Source organism: Pelobates fuscus, chromosome 12 (assembly GCF_036172605.1).
Source record: "Pelobates fuscus isolate aPelFus1 chromosome 12, aPelFus1.pri, whole genome shotgun sequence".
NCBI classification, from domain to species: Eukaryota; Metazoa; Chordata; class Amphibia; order Anura; family Pelobatidae; genus Pelobates; species Pelobates fuscus.
In genome coordinates this window covers 36,687,020-36,712,756 of record NC_086328.1, presented here as the reverse complement: position 1 = coordinate 36,712,756, position 25,737 = coordinate 36,687,020, and the positions used below count along the sequence as shown (strand labels likewise).

At 42.8% G+C, this 25,737-nt stretch overlaps 1 protein-coding gene across 1 annotated transcript in view; it reads left to right on the top strand.

The window, feature by feature from the left end:
• Positions 1-1,127: 1,127 nt before the first annotated feature.
• LOC134578989 (cytochrome P450 2J6-like) overlaps positions 1,128-25,737 on the top strand; it is a 46,461-nt gene continuing 21,851 nt past the window's right edge. The window contains exons 1-5 of the mRNA XM_063438115.1: positions 1,128-1,289; positions 4,166-4,328; positions 4,468-4,620; positions 18,308-18,468; positions 19,354-19,527. Of these exons, the coding sequence (XP_063294185.1) occupies positions 1,128-1,289; positions 4,166-4,328; positions 4,468-4,620; positions 18,308-18,468; positions 19,354-19,527 (813 nt within the window). The remainder of the gene's footprint in view (positions 1,290-4,165; positions 4,329-4,467; positions 4,621-18,307; positions 18,469-19,353; positions 19,528-25,737) is intronic.

The following is a 25,737-nucleotide window of genomic DNA, read 5'->3' as shown; positions in this document are numbered from 1 at the left end:
TTAGTGAACTAATAATCTTAATTTTAGTAATGACAGGAGGCGAATATTTGCATAACTCTCTTTACTGAAAATCTCCAGCAGCACAAAAATAAACAGCAAATCAGAAAAAAGGAGGATGTTACACAAAGGCCCTGTCTATGCCAAGCCTTCTGGCTGCTAGCATTTGAGGTACCATTCAATATTTTAGGATGTTGGGTTAAATTAGTGTTTTCTACAGTTCAAAAAGGAACTACATAGGAACTATCACCTCATTCATGTTAAAGGGACACTCCAGGCACCCAGACCACTTCTGCCCATTGGAGTGGTCTAGGTGCCAACTCCCACTACCCTTAACCCTGCAAGTGTAATTATAAAAAACTGCAATAAACTGCAATAATTACCTTGCAGGGTTAACTCCACCTCTAGTGGCTGTCTACTAGACAGCCCCTAGAGGGCACTTCCTGGTCCATAGCACAGAAAACCTGTGCTAGAGCATCGCTAGACGTCCTCACGCTATGTGAGGACCTCCAGCGTCGCTCAATTCCCCATAGGAAAGCATTAAAAAGCATTTTCAATGCTTTTCTATGGCGAGCTCTAATGCGCATGCGCGGCATTGCCGCGCATGCACATTAGGTCTCCGCGGCCAGCGGACAGGATCAGTCTCGCCCACCAGCCGACGTAATGAAGAGGAGGAGCAGCGGCGACCTGAAACCACCGCCGAGGGACATCCGCGGGGGTCTCAGATAAGTGACTGAAGGGGTTTTTACCCCTTCAGCAACCGGGGATTGGGAGGTGGGAGGGAGAGGGGACCTACAGTGCCATTAAAAGGGATTGTTTTCCTGGCACTGGAGAGTTCCTTTAAGAAGAGAAAGCGTGCAGTAAGGGGTGTAACTATCTCTGGCACCATTACACCCACAGTGTTCTATATTCTACCACTCCCATCATGCTCAGTCAGCCATCACCAGGCTTGCCAAGAATGGTGAGAAATTGTGAACTCCGTAGCAGCAGTGAGAAAGCCTGTTAGTAAGGCATGACACTATGTCAGTAACCAGACTCCATTCTGGGAGGAGGATAATCTGTGGGCTGTACTTTGTGTTTGTGTCAGCAGCAGGAAATCACTTCATAGAGAATCTGTGAATCCAGTCATCATGGAGCTCAGCACAGTCCTGTCTCTTGTTCTGGTCCTGTTGGGCTACCTATGGTGGAAGGTGACCCGCCCAAAGTCCTTTCCTCCAGGTCCCCTGGCTCTGCCCATCGTAGGGAACTTATTACAGATAGACTTCAGCAATCCCCTTCAGGGTCTGAAGGAGGTGAGTGAGTACTATGTACTATATGGATAGATTGATTCCTGCATAAGGTGTTATCACTGCATGAGTGTGCAAGGATGTGTGAAATGTTTAATAAGGCACTATATTAGTGAGGCACTGAGTATTGCCAGTGTATACTAAGGTTTGATATCCGTGAGGGTCTAAGTAGTGTCAGTGTATAATAAGGTTTTATATCCGTGAGGAATTGAGTAGTGTCAGTGTATAAAAAAAAAAAGAAAAAAGTTACCTGCGCTCTCTCCTTAATCTCTATGTATATTTAGACAAATGGAGGTCATTTAGTTGCTCCAATGGCCATTGGAGGAAATGCCCGCCTGCCAACGTCAAGGCAGACCCCCCTAAGCGGGTCCTAACACTGACCCTTCAGCCTGCTTCCTTGAGCTTCTGGCAAAGATATCTCTAATGAGACAGAGAGGGGTATTTTTTATATACACCCCTATATACTTATTAACCCTTAAAAGGGAACACATGGGATGGGCGGCAGCATTGTAACCAGGCTGTGTGATACAAAGTAAATACAAATACAAAAAGAGAAGTCCTGCGCTCACTCCCATTACTACTGGGCCGGCAGCAAGGACTACAATACACATCAGCCCAGGGCTGATGTGTATTGTAGTCCTTGCTGCCGGCCCAGTAGTAATGGGAGTGAGTGCAGGACTTCTCTTTTTGTGTCAGTGTATAATAAAGCACTGTATCAGTGAGGGATTGAGTAGTGTCAGTGGGTGTATAATAAGGCACTATATTAGTGAGGGATTGAGTAGTGTCAGTGAGTGTTTAATAAGGCACTATATTAGTGAGGCACTGAGTATTGTCAGTGTATAATAAGGTTTTATATCCATGAGGGACTGAGTAGTGTCAGTGTATAATAATGCACTGTATCAGTGAGGGATTGAGTAGTGTCAGCGGGTGTATAATAATGCACTATATTAGTGAGAGTTTGAGTAGTGACAGTGAGTGTATTATAAGGCACTTTATTAGTAAGGGATTGAGTAGTATCAGTGTATAATAAGGCACTGTATTAGTGAGGTACTGAGTAGTGTCAGTGTATAAAAGGCACTATATTAATGAGGGACTAAGTAGTGTCAGTTTATAATAAGGCACTATATTAATGAGGAATTGAGTAGTGTCAGTGTATAATAAAGCACTGTATCAGTGAGGGATTGAGTAGTGTCAGTGGGTGTATAATAAGGCACTGTATTAGTGAGGGATTGAGTAGTGTCAGTGAGTGTTTAATAAGGATCTATATTAGTAAGGCACTGAGTATTGTCAGTGTATAATAAGGTTTTATATCCATGAGGGACTGAGTAGTGTCAGTGTATAATAAGGGACTTTATTAGTGAGGGACTGAGTAGTGCCAGTGGGTGTATAATAAGGCACATTATTAGTGAGGGATTCAGTAGTATCAGTGTATAATAAGTCACTGTATTAGTGAGGGACTGAGTAGTGTCAGTGAGTGTATAATAAAGTACTACATTAGTATGAAATTGAGTTCACTAGTACCAGTGAACATTTTGAGTTTGTGGGTATTAAGTAGTGTCAGTAAAGCTGTAATGTACTGTTAGAGAGAGATTTCATTAATGCTATGAATATGGCCTTGAGTTTGGTAACCCAGTATGCTTAATGTGATGGGAATGAACAGGTAGTTGATCACTGTATTTGTATGGTGTGTTGTACATGTTTATTTACAATTAACTAGAGAGTCAACATTCAGGTTTTAACCCTTTATTAGGGTGTGATATTCCGTCCTACAAAAGTAGTGTTTAAATGCCATTAGGGCAGCATACCAAACCCTAACAATTGGGTTCTCCCTCCATGCTCTATCAATCTGATCCTCCTAATACCCGGTTCCAGTCAGGAGGAATACCTGCAGCCAATCCCACCGATCCAAGTCACTCAAAATCCATCTTTTCAGGATTCTTTAGAGTAACTTCTATCTCTCAAACCTTCCTCTTGCTCTCTCCTAAAGGGTCACACTCCACTCTCACCTCCAGTTCTGCTACTTTCCCACCATGTCTATTTGCTGTCTCTCTCAATACCCTTCCTATTGTGTTTTTATACCCCACCTCCTCTAGACCATCAGCTCATTTGAGCAGGGTCCTCAACTACCTATTGTTCTTGTTACACTTTGTTATTGTCTCATTTAGTAAATTCTCCTTTTATTGTAAAAAGGAAAAAATTCCCAAATCGATTGGCAGCTGTTAATTCTTAATATAGCTAACTCTATAATCTACCCACACCCATAGAGGATATAGATACATATCTAAGTCAAACTCCAATTTCAATAATTTCGTTAGGTCAAAGAGACTTCTTAAATTGTCCTGTATCATCCCAAGAAATAGAAGATGTTATTTCAAAACTGGAAAATAAGACTCCTGGCCCAAATGGGTTTTACAATCTATTCTGAAGAAGCTTTTGATAGGGTCGGTTGGGAATTTCTAAGTAAAGCCATGCAGAGGATTCGGATTACAGGCGCACTTTAACACCTTTTGGAGGATTTTGATCCATAGAAGAGGGACAGTTGCTGCTAGAAGGGCACAGACACGCTTACGTTCAGAGCCATATCGTATAAAAGGCTCAAAACATTGTGAGCATATATCAACCTTACGTTCACATATTGTATTTTCATGATTACTCTATTGCACTATTGTGTTTTCACTTTCTTTTTTTATGTATTTGCAAACATATGTCCCCAAGTCTATATGTAGGGGTAAGTTTAATATTTTGTAAGCACTGCACTCGCCCCAACTCCCAGAAACAGTCTGTGACTTTTTATTAAGCTAATTAAAGAATAAGCACCACTATATACACCCTTATTTTATATAACCTTTCTGTAATCGTACTAAACCTAGGCTTTATTTTAGTTCTCCAGGGTGTACGGCCCTGTGTACAGCATATATCTGGGATCCATGCCGGCTGTGGTGATCCAAGGATTCAAAGCTCTCAAAGAGATCCTTATGACCAGAGGTGTGGAATTTGCAGACAGACCACAGAGCAGAATTATACGCCTAATCTCTAACGAAAAAGGTAACTATTGTGGTAAAATTCTTCAACCCATTCAGCTTTTCCTGGCTGCAAAGCTACTGATCCATCCATTAAATTTACTGTATATCAAGTACCATATTGTATGTCAGGGAACTTGTACTAATCATTGTTCTTTCTCCAGGTTTGGTGGTGGCTCCTTATGGCCAGGCGTGGAAGGAGCACAGACGGTTCACTCTGTCTACACTGCGGAATTTTGGTCTGGGCAAAAATTCCATGGAGGAGCGGATTTCCGAGGAGAGCTCCTATTTAATACAAGAATTTGAAAAGAACAAAGGTAACTGAGTGCTACATTCTGCCGACAGATCAAATGACAGAGATTTGTTTCGTCCTTTGAAACATCCAGAGAGATATGTTAAGTACTGTTCTAATCGGTAGATTACCACCTATGACACAGCTAAGTTTCCATCAGATAATCAGACATCAAGTATTGCACACATACACACACAAACCACTTTTGATTCACTTTAACAGGGATGAAATTCAGTTTTTCTGTTTTTTTTAGGGGATTCACCAAGTACCAAAACAACTTTAGCTCATGATTATTTTGGTACTTTAAAGGGACACTAACGTCACCAGAACAACTACAGCTTACTGAATTTGTTCTGGTGAGTAGAAACATTCCCTTCAGGCTTTTTGCTGTAAACACTGTCTATTCAGAGAAAATGCAGTGTTTACATTACAGCCTAGTGATAACTTCACTGGCCACTCCTCAGATAGCTGTTAGAGATCCTTCCTGGGTCATGGCTGCCTAAAATGCATCCAAACATTCAGTATCTCCTCCCTCTGCATGCAGACACTGAACTTTCCTCATAGAGATTCATTGATTCAATTAATCTCTATGAAGTGATGCTGATTGACCAGGGCTGTGTTTGAATCATCCTGGCTCTGCCCCTGATCTGCCTCCTTGTCAGTCTCAGCCAATCCTATAGTATAGGGAAGCATTGCGATTGGATCAGGCCACCATTTCTGATGATGTCAGCAGACAGCTTGTTTCTCTGAGGCAAACAGCATGCAGAACTACAGCTTCAGGCTTGAATACAGTAAGATGTTGCTATATTTATGGAGGCATGAGGGGCCCAGGGGGACTAGATGGTGGTTTTAACACTATAGGGTCAGGAATACATGTTTGTGTTCCTGACCCTATAGTGATCCTTTAATTGCTCTTATTTGAGCTATGTTTAATGCTCTTTAAATATTTGTTTTAGACATTATAAACTTATTGAAGTGGTTAAGTTTCACAGTACCAACCCTGCACCCTCATGAATGATTAATTTGTCAAACCAACTTTTGAGTCCTACCAGGGGCGGACTGAGCGGTCATGGACTTCGGACATGGTCCGAGGGCCCGGCCGAGTAAGGGGGCCCGTCGCCCGCTCTGTGTGTCTGGCACTTTCATGCTACTAAATTGATACCGGCCTCTCGAGTCCGACGCGCAATAACCTTGGCGTCCTCGAGCCCGGTGAGCCAGTGATTACAAGAAGCAGAGGTGGGGCCCGGCAGAGCGGATGATGAATGCCGCCTAGTGCGCGGAGGCGCGCAACATCATGTCATGTACTTACGTTGATGTTCGCCTCCGGCTCGGGCCACTCCGATTAAAAGAAAAATAAACGGCAACAGCGAAACTGAGCGGACGTCTTCCCTCGGAGCTCCGCTCAGACCCAGAGCAAAAACACGGAAAACACCACAAAATCGTGGAAATTCCACCCGAGATACAGACACCCCCCAAGCAGAGAGAATGGGGAAGAAAAACAAGAGGCACCAAGGTCTGACCAAGCCCCAACAGCCAGATATCAGACTAGCTTTCGAGAGGCCTGCGTCCTCACAGAGACCTAAGATGGCGCCTGAGGCCCGCGACACACCCGAGGCATCCGAAGCCTCCCAGGAAGAGGAAGATTTACTGCCCTCTCCTCGATCCTCCACCACGGAGTCTGAGGAAGACGAAGCACCTGCCACAAAAGGTGACATAAAAAGGCTCCTGATGGAGATGAGATAGATCTGGAGGGACGACCTGCAGAAAGTGCAGACGGAGGTGGCAGAGGTACGGCAGAAAATCAACAGCCTAGAAACAAGAGAAACCTCCAGAGATGAAAAACTCCAGACCTCATGCATAGATTTACAAGACCTTACCTCACAGGTAAAACAAATTAGATGCACAATTGCCACAATGGAGGTCAGACACAGGCGAAAAACTTACGCCTCAGAGGCATCCCAGAAGAGGTCGATAACACACCGCTCCTACCCTATGCCTCACCCTCTTGACAGCCATGGGCATTACAGATGCACCTGACCAACCTCAGATCACTTCGGCGTTTAGAGTACGGAAGTCTGCTGCAGCACCCATCGCAGCACCCAGAGATGTTATTGTGCTGACCCGGGACATCTCCGCGAGATCTGCCATAATGACTAAATCCACAGAACTGGGAACAGTATCAATCGAGGGCCACAGGGTAGCCATATACCCAGACACACCATTCTCCGTCCTCGTGGAGAAAAGACAACTGGCACCTATAGCCAGGAAACTAAGAGACGCCAATATCAGGTACCGCTGGGGCACAGAGGGGTCCCTCCTCACAGAAATTCAGGGAGAGAGACTCCAGAGGATGATCTGGAGACCTTCCTACAAAAAGCCAGCTTGACAAACATGGCACAGCAAGGGACACCACCTCCTACCAAGACTCAAGGGCAACCGGAGAGCACCAACAAAAACCGGCAAAGTGCGCCGTCCAGTAACACAATACAGAGGCTGACTCCACTTCCCAAAGCTGCTAGATTTAGACATGACAAGTAACGGGGACCACACAGAGGCAGAAGGAGTAAAAAGACCCCTTTGTGACACACTACGACACAATGGTCCACGGGACTATGCCACAAGGTATCAACATAAAGTCAACAAAGACTGACCAACATCTGGCCACAGATCCCTATTGTTTTATCCATTACTGTTAACATACCCATTATGACATTAATATGCACACACTTTATACTTAATCGAATTTAATGGAAAAGATGTATATGTTATTCTAAATTGAATAAAATACAAATAAAAAAAAAAACGTTTCAAAGATCAGGGGACCCTTTATCAGCGCATCCGGTACCTATGTATTGCTGCTGTGCTGGGAGGAAGTTCCCCTAACCCTGATTACCAACTTGCTGCTGGGACAGAGAGGAGGGAGACCTAGAGGCAGCAGCAGAGGAAGGAGAGCCTAACTCCCATCACATTCAGCCAGATGGCACTGTACACCAGGTATGAAAGCAGGAGGGATGGTTAAAACTATGTAATGTTATCTGTGTGTATATGTGTAAGGCTGCGTATGTGTGTTACTGTGTGTCTGTGTTTGTTTGTGTGTGTCTCTGTATTATATGTTTGTGTGTGTCTGTGTATTTTTATCTGTGTGTGTCTGTATCTGTATGTGTTAGTGTGTGTCTGTGTATTTGTATATGTGTCAGTGTGCTTGTGTGTATCTGTGTGTCAGTGTGTGTCTGTGTATTTGTGTGTCAGTGTATCTGTATGTGTTAGTGTGTGCCTGTGAATTTGTATTTTTTCAGTACCTGTGTATCTGTGTATCTGGATGTATCTGTGTGTGTGTGTGTGTGTGTATATGTGTATGTATGTATGTGTGTGTGTATATATATACATATATATATATACACACACACACACACACTGCTCAAAAAAATAAAGGGAACACAAAAATAACACATCCTAGATCTGAATAAATTAAATATTCTTCTGAAATACTTTGTTCGTAACATAGTTGAATGTGCAGACAACAAAATCACACAACAATTAAAAAATGGAAATCAAATTTTTCAACCCATGGAGGTCTGGATTTGGAGTCACACTCAAAATTAAAGTGGAAAAACACACTACAGGCTGATCCAACTTTGATGTAATGTCCTTAAAACAAGTCAAAATGAGGCTCAGTAGTGTGTGGCCTCCACGTGCCTGTATGACCTCCCTACAACGCCTGTGCATGCTCCTGATGAGGTGGCGGATGGTCTCCTGAGGGATCTCCTCCCAGACCTGGACTAAAGCATCTGCCAACTCCTGGACAGCCTGTAGTGCAACGTGACGTTGGTGGATGGAGCGAGACATGATGTCCCAGATGTGCTCAATTGGATTCAGGTCTGGGGAACAGGCGGGCCAGTCCATAGCATCGGCAGGCATAGCATCAATGACTTCGTCTTGCAGGAACTGCTGACACACTCCAGCCACATGAGGTCTAGCATTGTCTTGCATTAGGAGGAACCCAGGGCTAACCGCACCAGCATATGGTCTCACAAGGGGTCTGAGGATCTCATCTCGGTACCTAATGGCAGTCAGGCTACCTCTGGCAAGCACATGGAGGGCTGTGCGGCCCTCCAAAGAAATGCCACCCCACACCATTACTGACCCACTGCCAAAACCGGTCATGCTGGAGGATGTTGCAAGCAGCAGAACGTTCTCCACGGCGTCTCCAGACTCTGTCACGTCTGTCACATGTGCTCAGTGTGAACCTGCTTTCATCTGTGAAGAGCACAGGGTGCCAGTGGCGAATTTGCCAATCTTGGTATTCTCTGGCAAATGCCAAACGTCCTGCACGTTGTTGGGCTGTAAGCAGGACGTCGGGCTGTGGACGTCGGGCCCTCATACCACCCTCATGGAGTCTGTTTCTGATCGTTTGAGCAGACACATGCACATTTGTGGCCTGCTAGAGGTCATTTTACAGGGCTCTGGCAGTGCACAAAGGCGGAGGTAGCGGTCCTGCTGCTGAGTTGTTGCCCTCCTACGGCCTCCTCCACGTCTCCTGATGTACTGGCCTGTCTCCTGGTAGCGCCTCCATGCTCTGGACACTACGCTGACAGACACAGCAAACCTTCTTGCCACAGCTCGCATTGATGTGCCATCCTGGATGAGCTGCCCTATCTGAGCCACTTGTGTGGGTTGTAGACTCCGTCTCATGCTCCCACTAGAGGGAAAGCACCACCAGCATTCAAAAGTGACCAAAACATCAGCCAGGAAGCATAGGAACTGAGAAGTGGTCTGTGGTCACCACCTGCAGAACCACTTGTTTATTGGGGGTGTCTTGCTAATTGCCTATAATTTCCACCTGTTGTCTATCCCATTTGCACAACAGCATGTGGAATTAATTGTCACTCAGTGTTGCTTCCTAAGTGGACAGTTTGATGTCACAGAAGTGTGATTGACTTGGAGTTACATTGTGGTGTTTAAATGTTCCCTTTAGTTTTTTTGAGCAGTGTGTATATATATATATATATATATATATATATATATATATATATATATATAAAGATGAAAGCTTGGCACTCTCCTTGAACAAGGCAAAAATGTATATCTTGCCTGGGTACAAGTCGTAGGCGTCAAGTATATAAACAAAAAATCAAGATGCACTCACAGGTCTTCAAGTATAAGAGAAAAATTGTGCTTTATTATTCCATGTGTGGTATACAAAAAAAATCAATCGACGTTTCGACCCTGCCGGGTCTTTTTCAAGATCATTAGATGCATAACAATCAAGTGTATATATATAAAATATATAAAAATATGTAAATTTACACTTACCCAATAGAGCAGTGAAGTGGAGAGTGTCTGCCCGTTAGAACCCGGAAGTGATTGGAAGCCGCACGGACCGTCTCGTGATCGGGACGTCCGACGGAGAAAGCTGGTTACCATAGTGATAATACACGGAACGTCGCGTGATCGGGACGTCCGATGGAGAGGACTAGTTGCCATAGTGATAATACACAAAAACACAAAAGCACTTGCCGAGCGCAAAAGATAGAAGCTGATGTGGGGGAGAGTTAATAGTGTTAACTATCCACCTAATAGAGTAATAAATGGTGCCAGGAAAGGATATAAGTGAAGAAAAAAACAGTGCTAAACCATGCAAATGGTGAGAAAACTGTTACACACTCAATGTGCAATCTATTATATCAAATCCAAATCTTGGCAACAATTAAAAACAAAGCAGGAGTTTACACATATTCATATGTCCATGTGCTTAACAAAAAGAAATAAATGAGAAGATACTCTATGCTTAAAGGGAAAGCATATCTAATAATAACTACTCATAAATGAAAAATATATAATACTCTGCTAATCATTCACAAAGATAACTAAGAGCTATATACGAACAAGCTATATCATATGATAAAAGACACACCATATGTAAATAGTAGACATGAGTGGATAATAAACCATCAAAGAGACACCCTGTCTGATATAACAAGCACAGAAATATATCCAGGAGCTGACAGCATATAGGTGTACAAAAATAGAGAATAACATTTCTAAATAGGAGATATCAATTTGTTATTCGCTAAATCACTAACTCCAAAGAAGAATCCATTGTAGCATACGATTGCTGTCTACATCAGAAAATGATAAAGTATGTATCCAGAAAAAGGGAATTAGATCCTACTTCACATATAAAACAAGTACATACTGTGAAGTATTGGGTAAATACTAAACAAATTATATATTATTAAGGACAAGCGGATAAAAAAGAAAAAAGAAAAAAGAAAAAAAGAGAAAAATTACAAGAAAAATAATACTGATGTTGATCATCAAACAGGAGCTTAGAAACCTCACTGCCTTTCATAAGAATACATAGATAAGATTACATTTACTTATAGTCCTAGAGAGAAAGAACAATATATCTAATCATGCTGATAGAAAACTATAGTCACAAAAACATCGAGTACACAATGTTTTCATTTAAACCTCTAGGGGTGACTGTGTCCAGATAATGGATCCAGTAAGCCTCTCTCTGTAAAAGAGTTTTGGATCTGTCCCCTCCTCGATCCAGCGGAGGAACGTGATCGATACCAATGAATTTTAACGTAGGTAAATGGTGTTGCAAAGCCAAAAAATGTTTGCCCACTGGTTTTTCGGTAGTCTGGTCACGATATGCCGTCATGATCCCTGATCGGTGTCCTCTGATCCTGTCACGTAGAGTGAGGTCTGTCTTGCCGACGTTAGATAATCCACACGGACATGTCACCATATAGATGACATAATCCGTGGTACAGGTAATGTAATGGCTAATCGGGATTCGTTTGCCCGTATGCGGGTGGGCAAAGGAGGTACTACTTAACATGTGGCTACACGTCACACAACCAGTGCACTTGAAGCAGCCCTTCTTTTTGATCCATGTTTTTTTCTTGTAGCAATGTGTTGGGTCATTACGAACCAGGAGGTCCCTCAGGTTTCGATTCCTTCTATAACTGATCATAGGTCGTTGTTGAAAGACCGAAGGAAGATTATTATCCGCTTGTATCATATCCCAATGTCTTTGTATAGAATTTTTTATTTTTTCAGTTCCTGTATGGTAAGTCATGGGTAGAAATAACTGTGTTTTCAAAGATTCAGTGTTTTTTTCAGAACCCAGGCGTTCTCTGGCTCTCCGTTCCGCAATGTCCAATGTATGTGGGGCATATCCCCTATCAATGAAGCGTTGCTTCATTTCAGCTAATTGGGAGTTCATTTGAGGGATGTCACTATTGTAGCGCAAGACTCTGAGGAACTGTGAAATAGGAAGGCAATCTTTCAAGTGTTGGGGATGGAAGCTAGTAGCTGATAGAATGGTGTTTCTATCAGTTTCTTTTCGGTGTAGGGTGTAGCCAATTTCACCTGTTTTTTTATATAAAATAACGTCCAGAAAATGAATCTGATCATAATTCCAATTCAGAGTGAATTTTATTGTAGTCGGTAACATGTTCAGTTGTTGTACCATTTCTTCCAATTCCTGCTGAGAAGAAGTCCATAAGAGAAGGATGTCATCCACAAAACGAAAGTATTTTAATATTTGCTGCGCATATGTTGAAAAAATATATAGTTGTTCGAACCATGACATGAAGATATTAGCATATGTGTAAACTCCTGCTTTGTTTTTAATTGTTGCCAAGATTTGGATTTGATATAATAGATTGCACATTGAGTGTGTAACAGTTTTCTCACTCAGGTGGCACGATCACTTCATTTGCATGGTTTAGCACTGTTTTTTTCTTCACTTATATCCTTTCCTGGCACCATTTATTACTCTATTAGGTGGATAGTTAACACTATTAACTCTCCCCCACATCAGCTTCTATCTTTTGCGCTCGGCAAGTGCTTTTGTGTTTTTGTGTATTATCACTATGGCAACTAGTCCTCTCCATCGGACGTCCCGATCACGTGACGTTCCGTGTATTATCACTATGGTAACCAGCTTTCTCCGTCGGACATCCCGGTCACGTGACGGTCCGTGCGGCTTCCAATCACTTCCGGGTTCTAACGGGCAGACACGCTCCACTTCACTGCTCTATTGGGTAAGTGTAAAATTACATATTTTTATATATTTTATATATATACACTTGATTGTTATGCATCTAATGATCTTGAAAAAGACCCGGCAGGGTCGAAACGTCCATTGATTTTTTTTGTATACCACACATGGAATAATAAAGCACCATTTTTCTCTTATACTTGAAGACCTGTGAGTGCATCTTGATTTTTTGTTTATTTATATATATATATATATATATATATATATATCATTTTTATATATGACCGTGAATATATCTCAGCATTCAAACATCAACACTACATACAGACACACCCCTACATTCAAAAGCAAATACTATCCACTGCTTTCAAATGGTAACAGTACATAACAACACATTACACAGAAATACACCCCTACATTCACACACATACTGCATTCAAAAACATGCTTATATATAAAACATACAAACACTGCTCAGTGCTAAGTACAACCCTGCAAGGATGGGCATATGTAGATCCCCAGCTGGGAGTTGTACGACGATGGGGATTTACCTTTCTTTCCATCCTTGCGATAAGGGGGTTCAAAATAATTCTTGGACCAGGGCCATATCTATTTTAGCTTCACCACTGAGTGCAATGCAGATTATCAACTTAAAAAATGGTACACATCGAAAACATTCATATAGCAAAGCAGGGGAATAATAAATCAGAGGAAAACTTAAATAGACACTAGAGTCACCAGAACAACTACAGTTTAATATAGTTGTTCTGGCGTGTATAGTATGTCTCTGCAGGCTTTTTAATGTAAACACTGTCTTTCCAGAGACAAAGCAGTGTTTACATTACTGCTTAGTAATCCCTCTAGTTGCAGTTACTAAGACGGCCACTAGAGGACTTCCTGGGTCAGTGCTGCACAGTGTGCAGCACCTACGTTCAGCGTACCCACGCTCTGCATGGAGACGCTAAATGCTCTCCATAGAGATGAATTGCTTCAGTGTATCTCTATGAGGAGATGCTTACTGATGCAGCACATCATTTTGCTGCTATGCGCAATAGCCTCCCAATGCTTGCTTTTGTAAAGCATTTGATTGGCTGAGATAGTTAAATTGATAATCTCAGCCATGGAGGTGTAGCCAACTGCGACGAGATTGGTGTGGCTCTGGAAAAAGTTAAATAAAATAGCCTTTTAATGGTAGGAAAGGAGGGGTGAGGACCTCAAATGTGTTCTTACAATCTTATCCCTCTACTACAGCCCCTATCTCCCTGGAAGTCCCACACCACCCAACCCAAACACTACAGTCTCTATCCCCCAGTTACATCCCCTATATCCACTACAGTCTTTCTTCCCCCACCACATCCCCTATATCACTACTACATCCCCTACCACCTCACTACAGCTTCGGTTCCCCATTAGAGTCCTGATCCCCCACTACATCCCTTATCCCCCCACTACATCCCTTATCCCCCCACTACAACCCCTATCCCCCATGACAGTCCATAACCACCCAACCCCCACACTACAGTCTCTATCCCCAATTATAACACCACTACCGCTCATATTCTGTCACGACTACTAGTGTGGTCCAGCACGCAGAAACTATGTAACCATATACATAAAAAAGGAAAGAGAAATGAAAGGACAGAGCGTAAACCAGACCTTAGAATGGCCGGACTAATACGCTAGAGACAGAGAATGGTCAAAGGGAAAGCCGAGATCAAGGAAGCCAGAAAATACTCAATACCGTTTAAACAAGCCAAGTCAGGGAAACCAGAAAATCGGAATAACCAGGGAAAAGCCAAGATCAGGATACCAGGAAATCAGAAACACGAAAATATCACTCTCAGGAAACCAGGAAACGGAAACCACGACAGGGCAAAGTACTGGGGTGAATTAGGGGTTTAAATACCCCTCTCTAAGCTGTGATTGGTCAGAGGGCGACCTCTGACCCCAAAACGTGCGTGTGCGTTGACGTCGTGACGTCACGCACACGTTGGTATAACTCTCGGGGGCGGGGCTATCCATAGACGTGACCACGCGGTCGGCGCCATGTTGGATACGGGCGTGATGCCCGGAAGAACTGAGTGAGCGGTTCCAAAGCATATACTCCTCCCTTGGGAGGCATAGTCCCTGATAATAAATTTATGGTACAGTCATAAGGTCTATCTGGGGGTAACCCCTCTGACTGGGTCTTGTTAAATACCTCTTTTAAATCCATATACTGAGGCGGTATCTGTGTGGTCAAGGGAGGTGCAATAGGAACATTAATGGTACCAATTGGTTGTGGTATCTGTTTAAAGCAAACACCTTTGCATCTCTCACCCCAACTCACAATCTCTCCTTCAACCCAATCCAAACGTGGATTGTGTTTCAGGAGCCAAGGGAAACCGAGTATTATCGGACATGTAGGTGAAGATATGATTTGAAAGGTCATCTCTTCAGAGTGGAGAATACCCACTGAGACAGTGATTGGCAGAGTTTCGTGTGTGATGAAAGGCTGGGTAAGAGGCCTTCCATCAATGGCCTCGACTGCTATAGGCTTCTCTTTCTGTCTTAAGGGCAGGAGATATTTTGCAGAGAACTCTTTGTCTAGGAAATTCTCCGCTGCCCCAGAGTCAATCATAGCCTCACACTGAACAGTGGTCTTCTTAAAGGACAAGGTAACTCTGACAAGGAAACGGTTCTTAGTCAATTTAGGGGACATATACATCACACCTAAGGTCGGTCCCCGTACGTGCCTTAGGTGTGCAAGTTTTCCGGCCGAACCGGGCATGACAATCTTTGATGCCCCTTCTTGCCACAATACATACATAGCCCTTCGTTACATCTGTGTTGTCTCTCTGCCTCAGTGAGTTTAGCCCAATTGCATAGGTTCAGGTTCTGGAGGAGGAGCTTGGCTACTCACCACTGGGTTAGAGAAACAAGGAGCTATGGACAAATTAGGACGTCTATTACGTTGTTTGTTTTTCTCTCTTTCTCTGAGCCGGTTATCAATGTCTATCATGTAGGCAATAAACTCATTAAGATTAACCGGAAGGTCTCTAGCTGCGGTCTCATCTTGTATACTCTCAGCTAGACCTTCAGAGAAAGCAGCCACCAGACCACTATTGGTCCAATCAACTTCGGACGCCAGTGTTCTGAACTCTATGGCGTAATCGGCTACAGAGCGACTGCCTTGTTTTATTCTCATAAGGGCTTTGGAAGCGTTCTTCTCCCTGCCTTTAGGTTCAAACGTTTACTTAAAAGCTGTGAGAAAGGCACTGCAATCACGGGCTACTGCGTCTCCACTTTCCCATAAGGGGTTAGCCCAGGTTAAGGCTTTTCCAGTTAATTGGTTCATCAGATAGCCTATTTTTGATCTATCTGTAGGGAATGAACCTGGGGAAGCCTCAAAGTGGTATTCAATTTGGTTTAAAAAACCTCTGAATTCTTTAGAATCACCTCCATAACGAGGGGGAGGTGAAAGGGTTATGGACGGTGGTTTATGTGGTACGGGAACCACTACAGGTGGCGGAACCACAGGTGGTACAGGAGGGACCTCTAAATAGGCAGTCCTCTGGAGCAAGGTCTGAAATGCCTGGGCAAATTGATCTAACCTGTGGTCCATATCCTCCACCCTACTCTCACAGGCAATCTTATGTTTGCATAGTTCTGCAGGATCCATGGCCCTGTCGTAATGTCACGACTACTAGTGTGGTCCAGCACGCAGAAACTATGTAACCATATACATAAAAAAGGAAAGAGAAATGAAAGGACAGAGCGTAAACCGGACCTTAGAATGGCCGGACTAATACGCTAGAGACAGAGAATGTCAAAGGGAAAGCCGAGGTCAAGGAAGCCAGAAAATACTCAATACCGTTTAAACAAGCCAAGTCAGGGAAACCAGAAAATCGGAATAACCAGGGAAAAGCCAAGATCAGGATACCAGGAAATCAGAAACACGAAAATATCACTCTCAGGAAACCAGGAAACGGAAACCATGAAAGGGCAAAGTACTGGGGTGAATTAGGGGTTTAAATACCCCTCTCTAAGCTGTGATTGGTCAGAGGGCGACCTCTGACCCCAAAACGTGCGTGTGCGTTGACGTTGTGACGTCACGCACACGTTGGTATAACTCTTGGGGGCGGGCTATCCATAGACGCGACCACGTGGTCGGCGCCATGTTGGATTCGGGCGTGATGCCCGGAAGAACTGAGTGAGCGGTTCCCGGCTCGCCGACGAGCAGGTAAGCTCGTGTTGTCGGCGCGGTCATGCCGGTCGGGCACGGCCGTGAGGCTTGGCGGGCCAGTGACCGCAACATATTCTCCCATTAGAGCCCTTATTTGTAACACAAGAATGAACATATGGACAGTGCGTGTATGTGGGCTCGATGTATATTTATGTAGCTTGCAAGCTGGTGGGTACAAGCAGGGCCCGTGATCTCCTATTGCCCAGGGGCCCCATGAGTTGTCAGTCCGCCCCTGTTCCGTACACCCAAACATTCTACATATCTCCATAATGATTGGAGCTGCACATGGCCATATGTGCCTGTCACCAATCATCAGAGAATCAGAATTTGTCATTGCACTAGCACAGGGGTCAGCAACCTATGGCACGTGTGACATGCATGGTACTTGAGATGCATTTGCATGGCACTCAAGGCTGCCAGAGCCAAACAGGTTCTGGCCTTTGAGGAGTCCCAGTGGGACTTTAGATATCTGCTAATGCAACTTGAGCTGTGATTTCAGGTGGTGAGGTACAATCCTCAATTTACGCATTGCAGCACTTCCTTCCAGCCAGGGCTGGCCCATATGTGCACAAATACCAGGGCTTGACAAATTTGCTAGGAATCTAGGAGCCAGCAAAAAAAGTTAGGAGACAGGTTTTTCAATGTCAAAAATACAATTCTTAAAGGGAAGCTATAGTCACCAGAACCACTACAGCTTAATGTAGTTGTTCCTGCACACTTTTCAATGTAAACCCTGTCTTTTCAGAGAAAAGGCAGTATTTACATTGCTACCTTGTAACACTTCTCGTGACAGTCACTCAGACAGCCTCTGGAGTGCATCCTGGGTCAGTGCTGAACAGTGCGCAGCACCTACGTATAGCGTCTCCACTCCCTGCATCAATGCATCACACACTCACTGACGCACACACTCACTCACTGACACTCACATTCTGATGCACACTCACCTACTGATGCACGCTCACCTACTGAGGCACACTCACCTACTGACGCACACTCACCTACTGATGCACACTCACCTACTGACGCACACTCACTGACACACACTCACTCACTGACACACTCACTCTCTCACACACACACTCACCCATAAATAAGACGAGCAGAATATAGCAACATACACACCTCAATTTTAAAAAATAGAACCGGCACGCCAAGATTTTGTTTTGGTACAGTGCTATTAAAGCGTTGCCTACCCCTGATCTAGCAAATGTTCACTTCCTTGCAAGTCTTTCCCCATCAGTACACTGTGAGTACTGAGGTGTATTTTTTTATTAACAGAGCATTAAATTGGTCAACTTTAAAGCCATGTTTTTTTCAGTTTGACAAATTAGTCAAATGTAAAGGTGCATGGATGGTACCTGTAACCATTTTTAATAAGCTGAAGTGGATATGGTACTCACAGTGTCCCATTAAGGTCAATCATAATTTCCCCTGTACTATTGTTTGATAATGTTGATTGATGTTCTTCAGATACACTTATAGATCCACATTTTGCCATCGATAATGCTGTGTCCAACATTATCTGTTCCATTGTGTTTGGGAGACGCTATGATTATGATGACCCCACTTTCCGAGATGTTCTTAACCTTGTCCATGAAAATATGAGGATGGTCACTGGTATTTGGGCTCAGGTGAGAATATCTGACTTATTGTAGATATGACCATAGCATAGATAAAAAGTGATATATATATATATGTACCAAAATAAATTTAGGAGTGTTCAGTTGTGACCAGATATTTAAGACCCAAGGGCTCAACTATCTTTTCTCTAGTGGTCCCCGAAGACATAAATCTCTCTTCACTCTTGCTGCTCACAACCCATTGTTACCGACAGATCAGGATCGTATGATTTCACGTCTCCCCACTATAACAAAGTGGTGTGCATACAGAGATCTTTTGGGGTACACAACCCATGCATCTCATCTTGATGGCTAGGAGAGGTAATTTAGTGCATATATAGGGACTCCCTAAAGGACCCCTTCTGGTCATCTTATTACATAATGGTAAGGAATAGGGAGGTGCCATTTCTTATAATGCATTGTAAGGGGGAAATATTCCTTAAAATAAATAAACAATTTTCGTTGATATATGGGTGTGACTCATGTTATGTCATTATACAAAAAAATCATATATACAGGCACTCTTTTATCCATATTGGTGCAAGGTATCCAGGTAGCCTATTGACCTCCTAATAATCATTGTGTATATTTCCTTGTCATCATCCATCTATATTCCAAATTTGGAATTTTCTATGATACTATACAGTTTGGCATTTGTTGTATATTAGTGAGTCAGCTCTTGTTAGGATTTTTTTATACATGGAGTTATATTGGTCGCTATAGGATACATTCTCCTTAAATTATTACTTTTTCCCCCTTTTTTTTACTTTTTGTATATATTCAAATACTTATGAAATACTTATGAAATTCATAAATTATTAAATAGAACATTATACTCTCAAATTTATTGAGTGCGGTATAATTTATTGGTTCATGTTATGTCATTGACCCTTTCAGCTGTATAATGCCTTTGGATTCATCCACTATCTCCCTCTGCCACACCGGAAGATTTTCAGAAATGTGGATATAGTTTTTGGATTCCTTGGGAATGTGTTAGAGGAGCACAGAAAATCAAGACAGCCAGGAGAACCTCGAGACTACATCGACTGTTATTTGGATGAGCTAGACAAGGTACAGTGAGTGTATTTAACAACTTTTGTCAATGGAGCACATGCAAATGGAAACCAACATTATTGTATTAAAAATTTTTTAACCTTCATTCCTTTTTTTCCCATGTATTGAAAATTGCTTTTTTTTTCCCAGCACCTATTGTCACTGGTTACTGTGCTTGACTGCTCTTTTATACCTGTATCTTAGGAATGAAAATACATTAAAACATATAAATCTTAATTTAAAAACACACACACACACACACACACACACACCCTCTCTCTTTCACTCTCACTCTCACTCACTCACTTTACCTCTACCTCTACCTCTACCTTCATGAAACATGTTAGGTCTCTGTTAACCTAGCTAGGCCGCAACCCTTCTAACTATTCAGGTCACTCCTTCCGAATATGGGCGGCCTCCAGTGCACATTATCAAAACACTGGTGCGGTGGAATTCCTCTGCCTATACCCAGTGCAAGAGATACGCAATGCATTTAAGGAAATGTCTGGATAATTTGTATGTGTTGTTGACTGTATTAAATCTTAAATCTAAAATGGTCACTCTTGCCCTCTATATTTACAGGCCTACCGCATCGTTGGTTCCGGCACACCACAACCGACTTGCTCTTTTATACTATCCTATGCTTATACTTAGTCCTTACTCCTTATACGGCTATGTGCCCCTAACAGAAGTATTAAGGCCGTTTGGCCTGTAATTGTGGGAGGGGCTTATTATTTTACTTACCTACTTAAGGGAGACGCCTTACCTTGCTCCATACCGTTCGAGGTCAGCGTTTTGAATGACCCTCCCACCGCTCCACATACTAAACACTTTTTCTTCCTTTCTTTCTCTCTTTTCCTTTTTCTTTTTCTTTACTCCTTGGTGGGCCCTCTATATTTACAGGCCTACCGCATCGTCGGTTCCGGCACACCACAACCGACTTGCTCTTTTATACTATCCTATGCTTATACTTAGTCCTTACTCCTTATACAGCTATGTGCCCCTAACACAATATATATATATATATATATATATATATATATATATATATATTAAAGAAACTGTTATACATACCAAATACTTAGCACCACAACAATAGAATGGTCGAAAAGAAATAAGACAAAAATGCCCTCCAACCCCATTTCATAGTAAAGCTTTTCTCAAGAGAGAATAGAATAGAGGACCTGAATTATCTAAACAGTTGTACAAGCAGATAAGTAATATATAGATCAGCAGTTAACATATGATGTGGGGTTTCAAGCTGATTGTGATGATAAGACAGATAAAAAAAAAAGTGGAAATCAGTCCAGTGCTACCACAAGAAAAGTGCAATCGCTCACCGAGAAATTTAGTTGTGAAGTTCATTTTATGATGTCTTTCAGCACAAGGGGTTAGATAATGTTAGATAATTGGCAGAATAATATGCAGCTATTTACAAGCTGTTGATGATGGCTGCTCTTATCTTGGTCAATTGTCTATTGTATAACTGTATAACATATATTATGAATTAATTTGTTTATTTATTTACTTTTTATTTTTTTATTGCTGTTAGTCCATTGTATACCGAATGGGGAAAAAAGGAGTTTAAAATTTCTAAAAAGAAATAATTTGTTCAAGTCTCACAATTTTTTTTATTAATTTTTTTCACTGTTTTGTCTATTGTAATAATTTAATTACTAAATTATATTTGTGGTCGGGGCCATTTCAGTATACTATGAAATAGCTAGTGAATATACTTATCACAATAATCAAAAGTCGGTAGAGGTGTGCCGAAACCGACATGTGTGCTAGGCCTGTAAATAAGTGGGCCTACCTTAAATAGTATTGAATAGAGTATTGAATAGAGTATTGAATAGAGGGAGAGGAGGGTGGGCCAGAAGTACGTCTGGACCAGTAGGTAAGTTAGTACTTCTAAGTTACCAGTAGGGGGGAGTCCCTTTTAACTTACCGTATATACTCGGGTATAAGCCGAGTTTTTCAGCACATTTTTTGTGCTGAAAACCCCCAACTCGGCTTATACTCGAGTCAATAGTCTGTATTATGGCAATTTCCATTGCCGTAATACAGACTGGGGCTGTGGGGGCTGTGAGAGAGCGTTACTTACCTCTCCTGCAGCTCCTGTCAGCTCTCTCCTCCTGCGCGCCGTCCGTTCAGCACCTCGGTCAGCTCCCAGTGTAAATCTCGCGAGAGCCGCGGCTCTCGCGAGACTTACACTGTGAGCTGGCAGAAGAGCTGAACGGACGGCGCAGAGGAGGAGAGAGCTGACAGGAGCTGCAGGAGAGGTAAGTAACGCTCTCTGCAGCCCCCACAGCCCCCCACTGAACTACCAATGCTGGACCACCAGGGAAGGAGAGCCCCCCTCCCTGCCAAGCAGGGAGGGGGGACGAAAAAATATAATAATACAATTTTAAAAATAATAAAATAATGAAATTAAATTAAAAAATAATAATAAGAAATAATAATAATAAAAAATATTAGCATAATTAAAAAAATAATAATAAAATTGCCCACCCCCCACCAAGGCTCTGCATCACACACACACACACCACATTCATACACACACACCGCATTCATACACACACACTGCACTCATACACACACACACTGCACTCATACACACACACACTGCACTCATACACACACACACTGCACTCATACACACTGCACACTTACACACACTGCACTCATACACACACACACACTGCATTCATACACACACACTGCACTCATACACACACACTGCATTCATACACACTGCATTCATACACACTGCATTCATACACACTGCATTCATACACACACTGCATTCATACACACACTGCATTCATACACACACACACTGCATTCATACACACTGCACACATACACACACTGCACACATACACACACTGCACACACACACGCTGCACTCATACACACACGCTGCACTCATACACACACGCTGCACTCATACACACACGCTGCACTCATTATACACACACTGCATTCATTATACACACACTGTAAATAAATATTCAATTAATATATTTTTTTTAGGATCTAATTTTATTTAGAAATTTACCAGTAGCTGCTGCATTTCCCACCCTAGTCTTATACTCGAGTCAATAAGTTTTCCCAGTTTTTGGGGGTAAAATTAGGGGCCTCGGCTTATATTCGGGTCGGCTTATACTCGAGTATATACGGTAATAGTATTGTGTGACCTTCATATGATGTGGCAAAAAAGTGGCTAAAGCCCCAAACTTTGTATTCTTTAACCAGTTTGTAAAGTCGTGATCTGAACTTCGATATATGCAGTAAGCTCTGTCATAGCAGGGTGCATATTCTTTGGGGGCCAACTGTGTGAATTCCTGCTGTGACTTGGTAACTCTTCTATTCCATAGGTATACTGGGAGCTGGGGAGCTATCGTGGCTATCGGTGAGGCAGTTGTTAGGGACCTCCTGAACGCCTGAAACTGAAGACTAGATTACTGGTCAGCAGCTGTACTATACAGGGAGTGCAGAAATATTAGGCAAGTTGTATTTTTGAGGATTACATTTATTATTGAACAACAACCATGTTCTCAATGAACCCAAAAAACTCATTAATATCAAAGCTGAATATTTTTGGAAGTAGTTTTTAGTTTGTTTTTAGTTATAGCTATTTTAGGGGGATATCTGTGTGTGCAGGTGACTATTACTGTGCATAATTATTAGGCAACTTAACAAAAAACAAATATATACCCATTTCAATTATTTATTTTTACCAGTGAAACCAATATAACATCTCAGCATTCACAAATATACATTTCTGACATTCAAAAACATAACAAAAACAAATCAGTGACCAATATAGCCACCTTTCTTTGCAAGGACACTCAAAAGTCTGCCATCCATGGATTCTGTCAGTGTTTTGATCTGTTCACCATCAACATTGCGTGCAGCAGCAACCACAGCCTCCCAGACACTGTTCAGAGATGTGTACTGTTTTCCCTCCTTGTAAATCTCACATTTGATGATGGACCACAGGTTCTCAATGGAGTTCAGATCAGGTGAACAAGGAGGCCATGTCATTAGATTTTCTTCTTTTATACCCTTTCTTGCCAGCCACGCTGTGGAGTACTTGGACGCGTGTGATGGAGCATTGTCCTGCATGAAAATCATGTTTCCTGAAGGATGCAGACTTCTTCCTGTACCACTGCTTGAAGAAGGTGTCTTCCAGAAACTGGCAGTAGGACTGGGAGTTGAGCTTGACTCCATCCTCAACCCGAAAAGGCCCCACAAGCTCATCTTTGATGATACCAGCCCAAACCAGTACTCCACCTCCACCTTGCTGGCGTCTGAGTCGGACTGGAGCTCTCTGCCCTTTACCAATCCATCCATCTGGCCCATCAAGACTCACTCTCATTTCATCAGTCCATAAAACCTTAGAAAAATCAGTCTTGAGATATTTCTTGGCCCAGTCTTGATGTTTCAGCTTGTGTGTCTTGTTCAGTGGTGGTCGTCTTTCAGCCTTTCTTACCTTGGCCATGTCTCTGAGTATTGCACACCTTGTGCTTTTGGGCACTCCAGTGATTTTGCAGCTCTGAAATATGGCCAAACTGGTGGCAAGTGGCATCTTGGCAGCTGCACGCTTGACTTTTCTCAGTTCATGGGCAGTTATTTTGCGCCTTGGTTTCTCCACACGCTTCTTGCGACCCTGTTGACTATTTTGAATGAAACGCTTGATTGTTCGATGATCACGCTTCAGAAGCTTTGCAATTTTAAGAGTGCTGCATCCCTCTGCAAGATATATCACTATTTTTGACTTTTCTGAGCCTGTCAAGTCCTTCTTTTGACCCATTTTGCCAAAGGAAAGGAAGTTGCCTAATAATTATGCACACCTGATATAGGGTGTTGATGTCATTAGACCACACCCCTTCTCATCACAGAGATGCACATCACCTAATATGCTTAATTGGTAGTAGGCTTTCGAGCCTATACAGTTTGGAGTAAGACAACATGCATAAAGAGGATGATGTGGTCAAAATACTCATTTGCCTAATAATTCTGCACTCCCTGTAAATGCCTGGTACGTGGAAACATACCAGCTAAAATTGGTGACAGGTTTCCCCTATATTAGTCTGATGAATTCGTAATAAGGGATACAAGACCGGACTTTTTTAGGACATGGCCAATTGACAACTTGTCCAAGACCTTGAACCGGTCTGCATGCCCATGCATGACCCCATGTTGCTGCTGCGGCTATGACGGATATACCTTGAAGCGTGCAGAGTTCTTAAGGAACCCTTTGATCTGGCTTACTTGCCAGCCACCTACCCACAGCTAACTGTCCCCTGAGATTGCAGCAAGCCCTGTGTAAGCCGCAGCATCTGGGTGACTACACATGTACATGACCCTAGTTAAAGACATATATGTATAGGGAAGAGACATCTAAATAGATTGTGCCTAGGTGAGTTCCCGCTGGGCGTCTTTCTGCTAGAAGAACCTGAAATATATATGAAGTATGTGAGACACTCTAGTTTACCAGCGGGACTTAATATGGAGATTATGTAAGTGTCTGTGACTGGAGTTGTAAGTGCTGAAAAAGGCAGTATAGGGACGGTTTGAGTGGTCTACCGTGACCATGGTCATATGTAATTGCCCACCTGAGGGCAGAAATTGAGTCGTAGTGGATTGCTTGCAGTGGGTCGTATGTAACGGGAGAGTGATGGCTTAGTGAGGGCCACGTGTAGAGGCCTGCTGCGGTAGGTTGTGACAACATTGCAAATTTATGTCAAAATTTTAATACCTATGCCGTATGTAATAGCACCAAATGAAGGGCTGCCCTTATGCTACAGTGGATAGCCCTTTGGTGGGTCGTATGCAACGTATAAAGAGTGTGGTTGTTAATAAAATTTCCGTGGTATGCTAAGGTCATGGCTGCCCCTGTAAGCTGGGATTATTTAACAACCTAGATGTTGGGTAAGGCCGTACAATAGGCATTGCATGTGCATGGCTATTGTGGTAACGTGTACCATGGTTGCCTGAGCAGTCAAATAGCCAGGACATTGGGAAGGACAGTATAATATGATGTATAAGAACTGGTCTAATACGCAGTGGTGATGTGGGAATAGTCCAGTATGGAATTGACTATGTAAGCCCAATGGCGGCTGGCTAGTAAGGTCGACCCCGGGAAACGTAAATGACCCACGTGATGATTTCAGTACGTATCATGATGTAATGTGGCATTTTGCGCGCGTCGTAAAATTG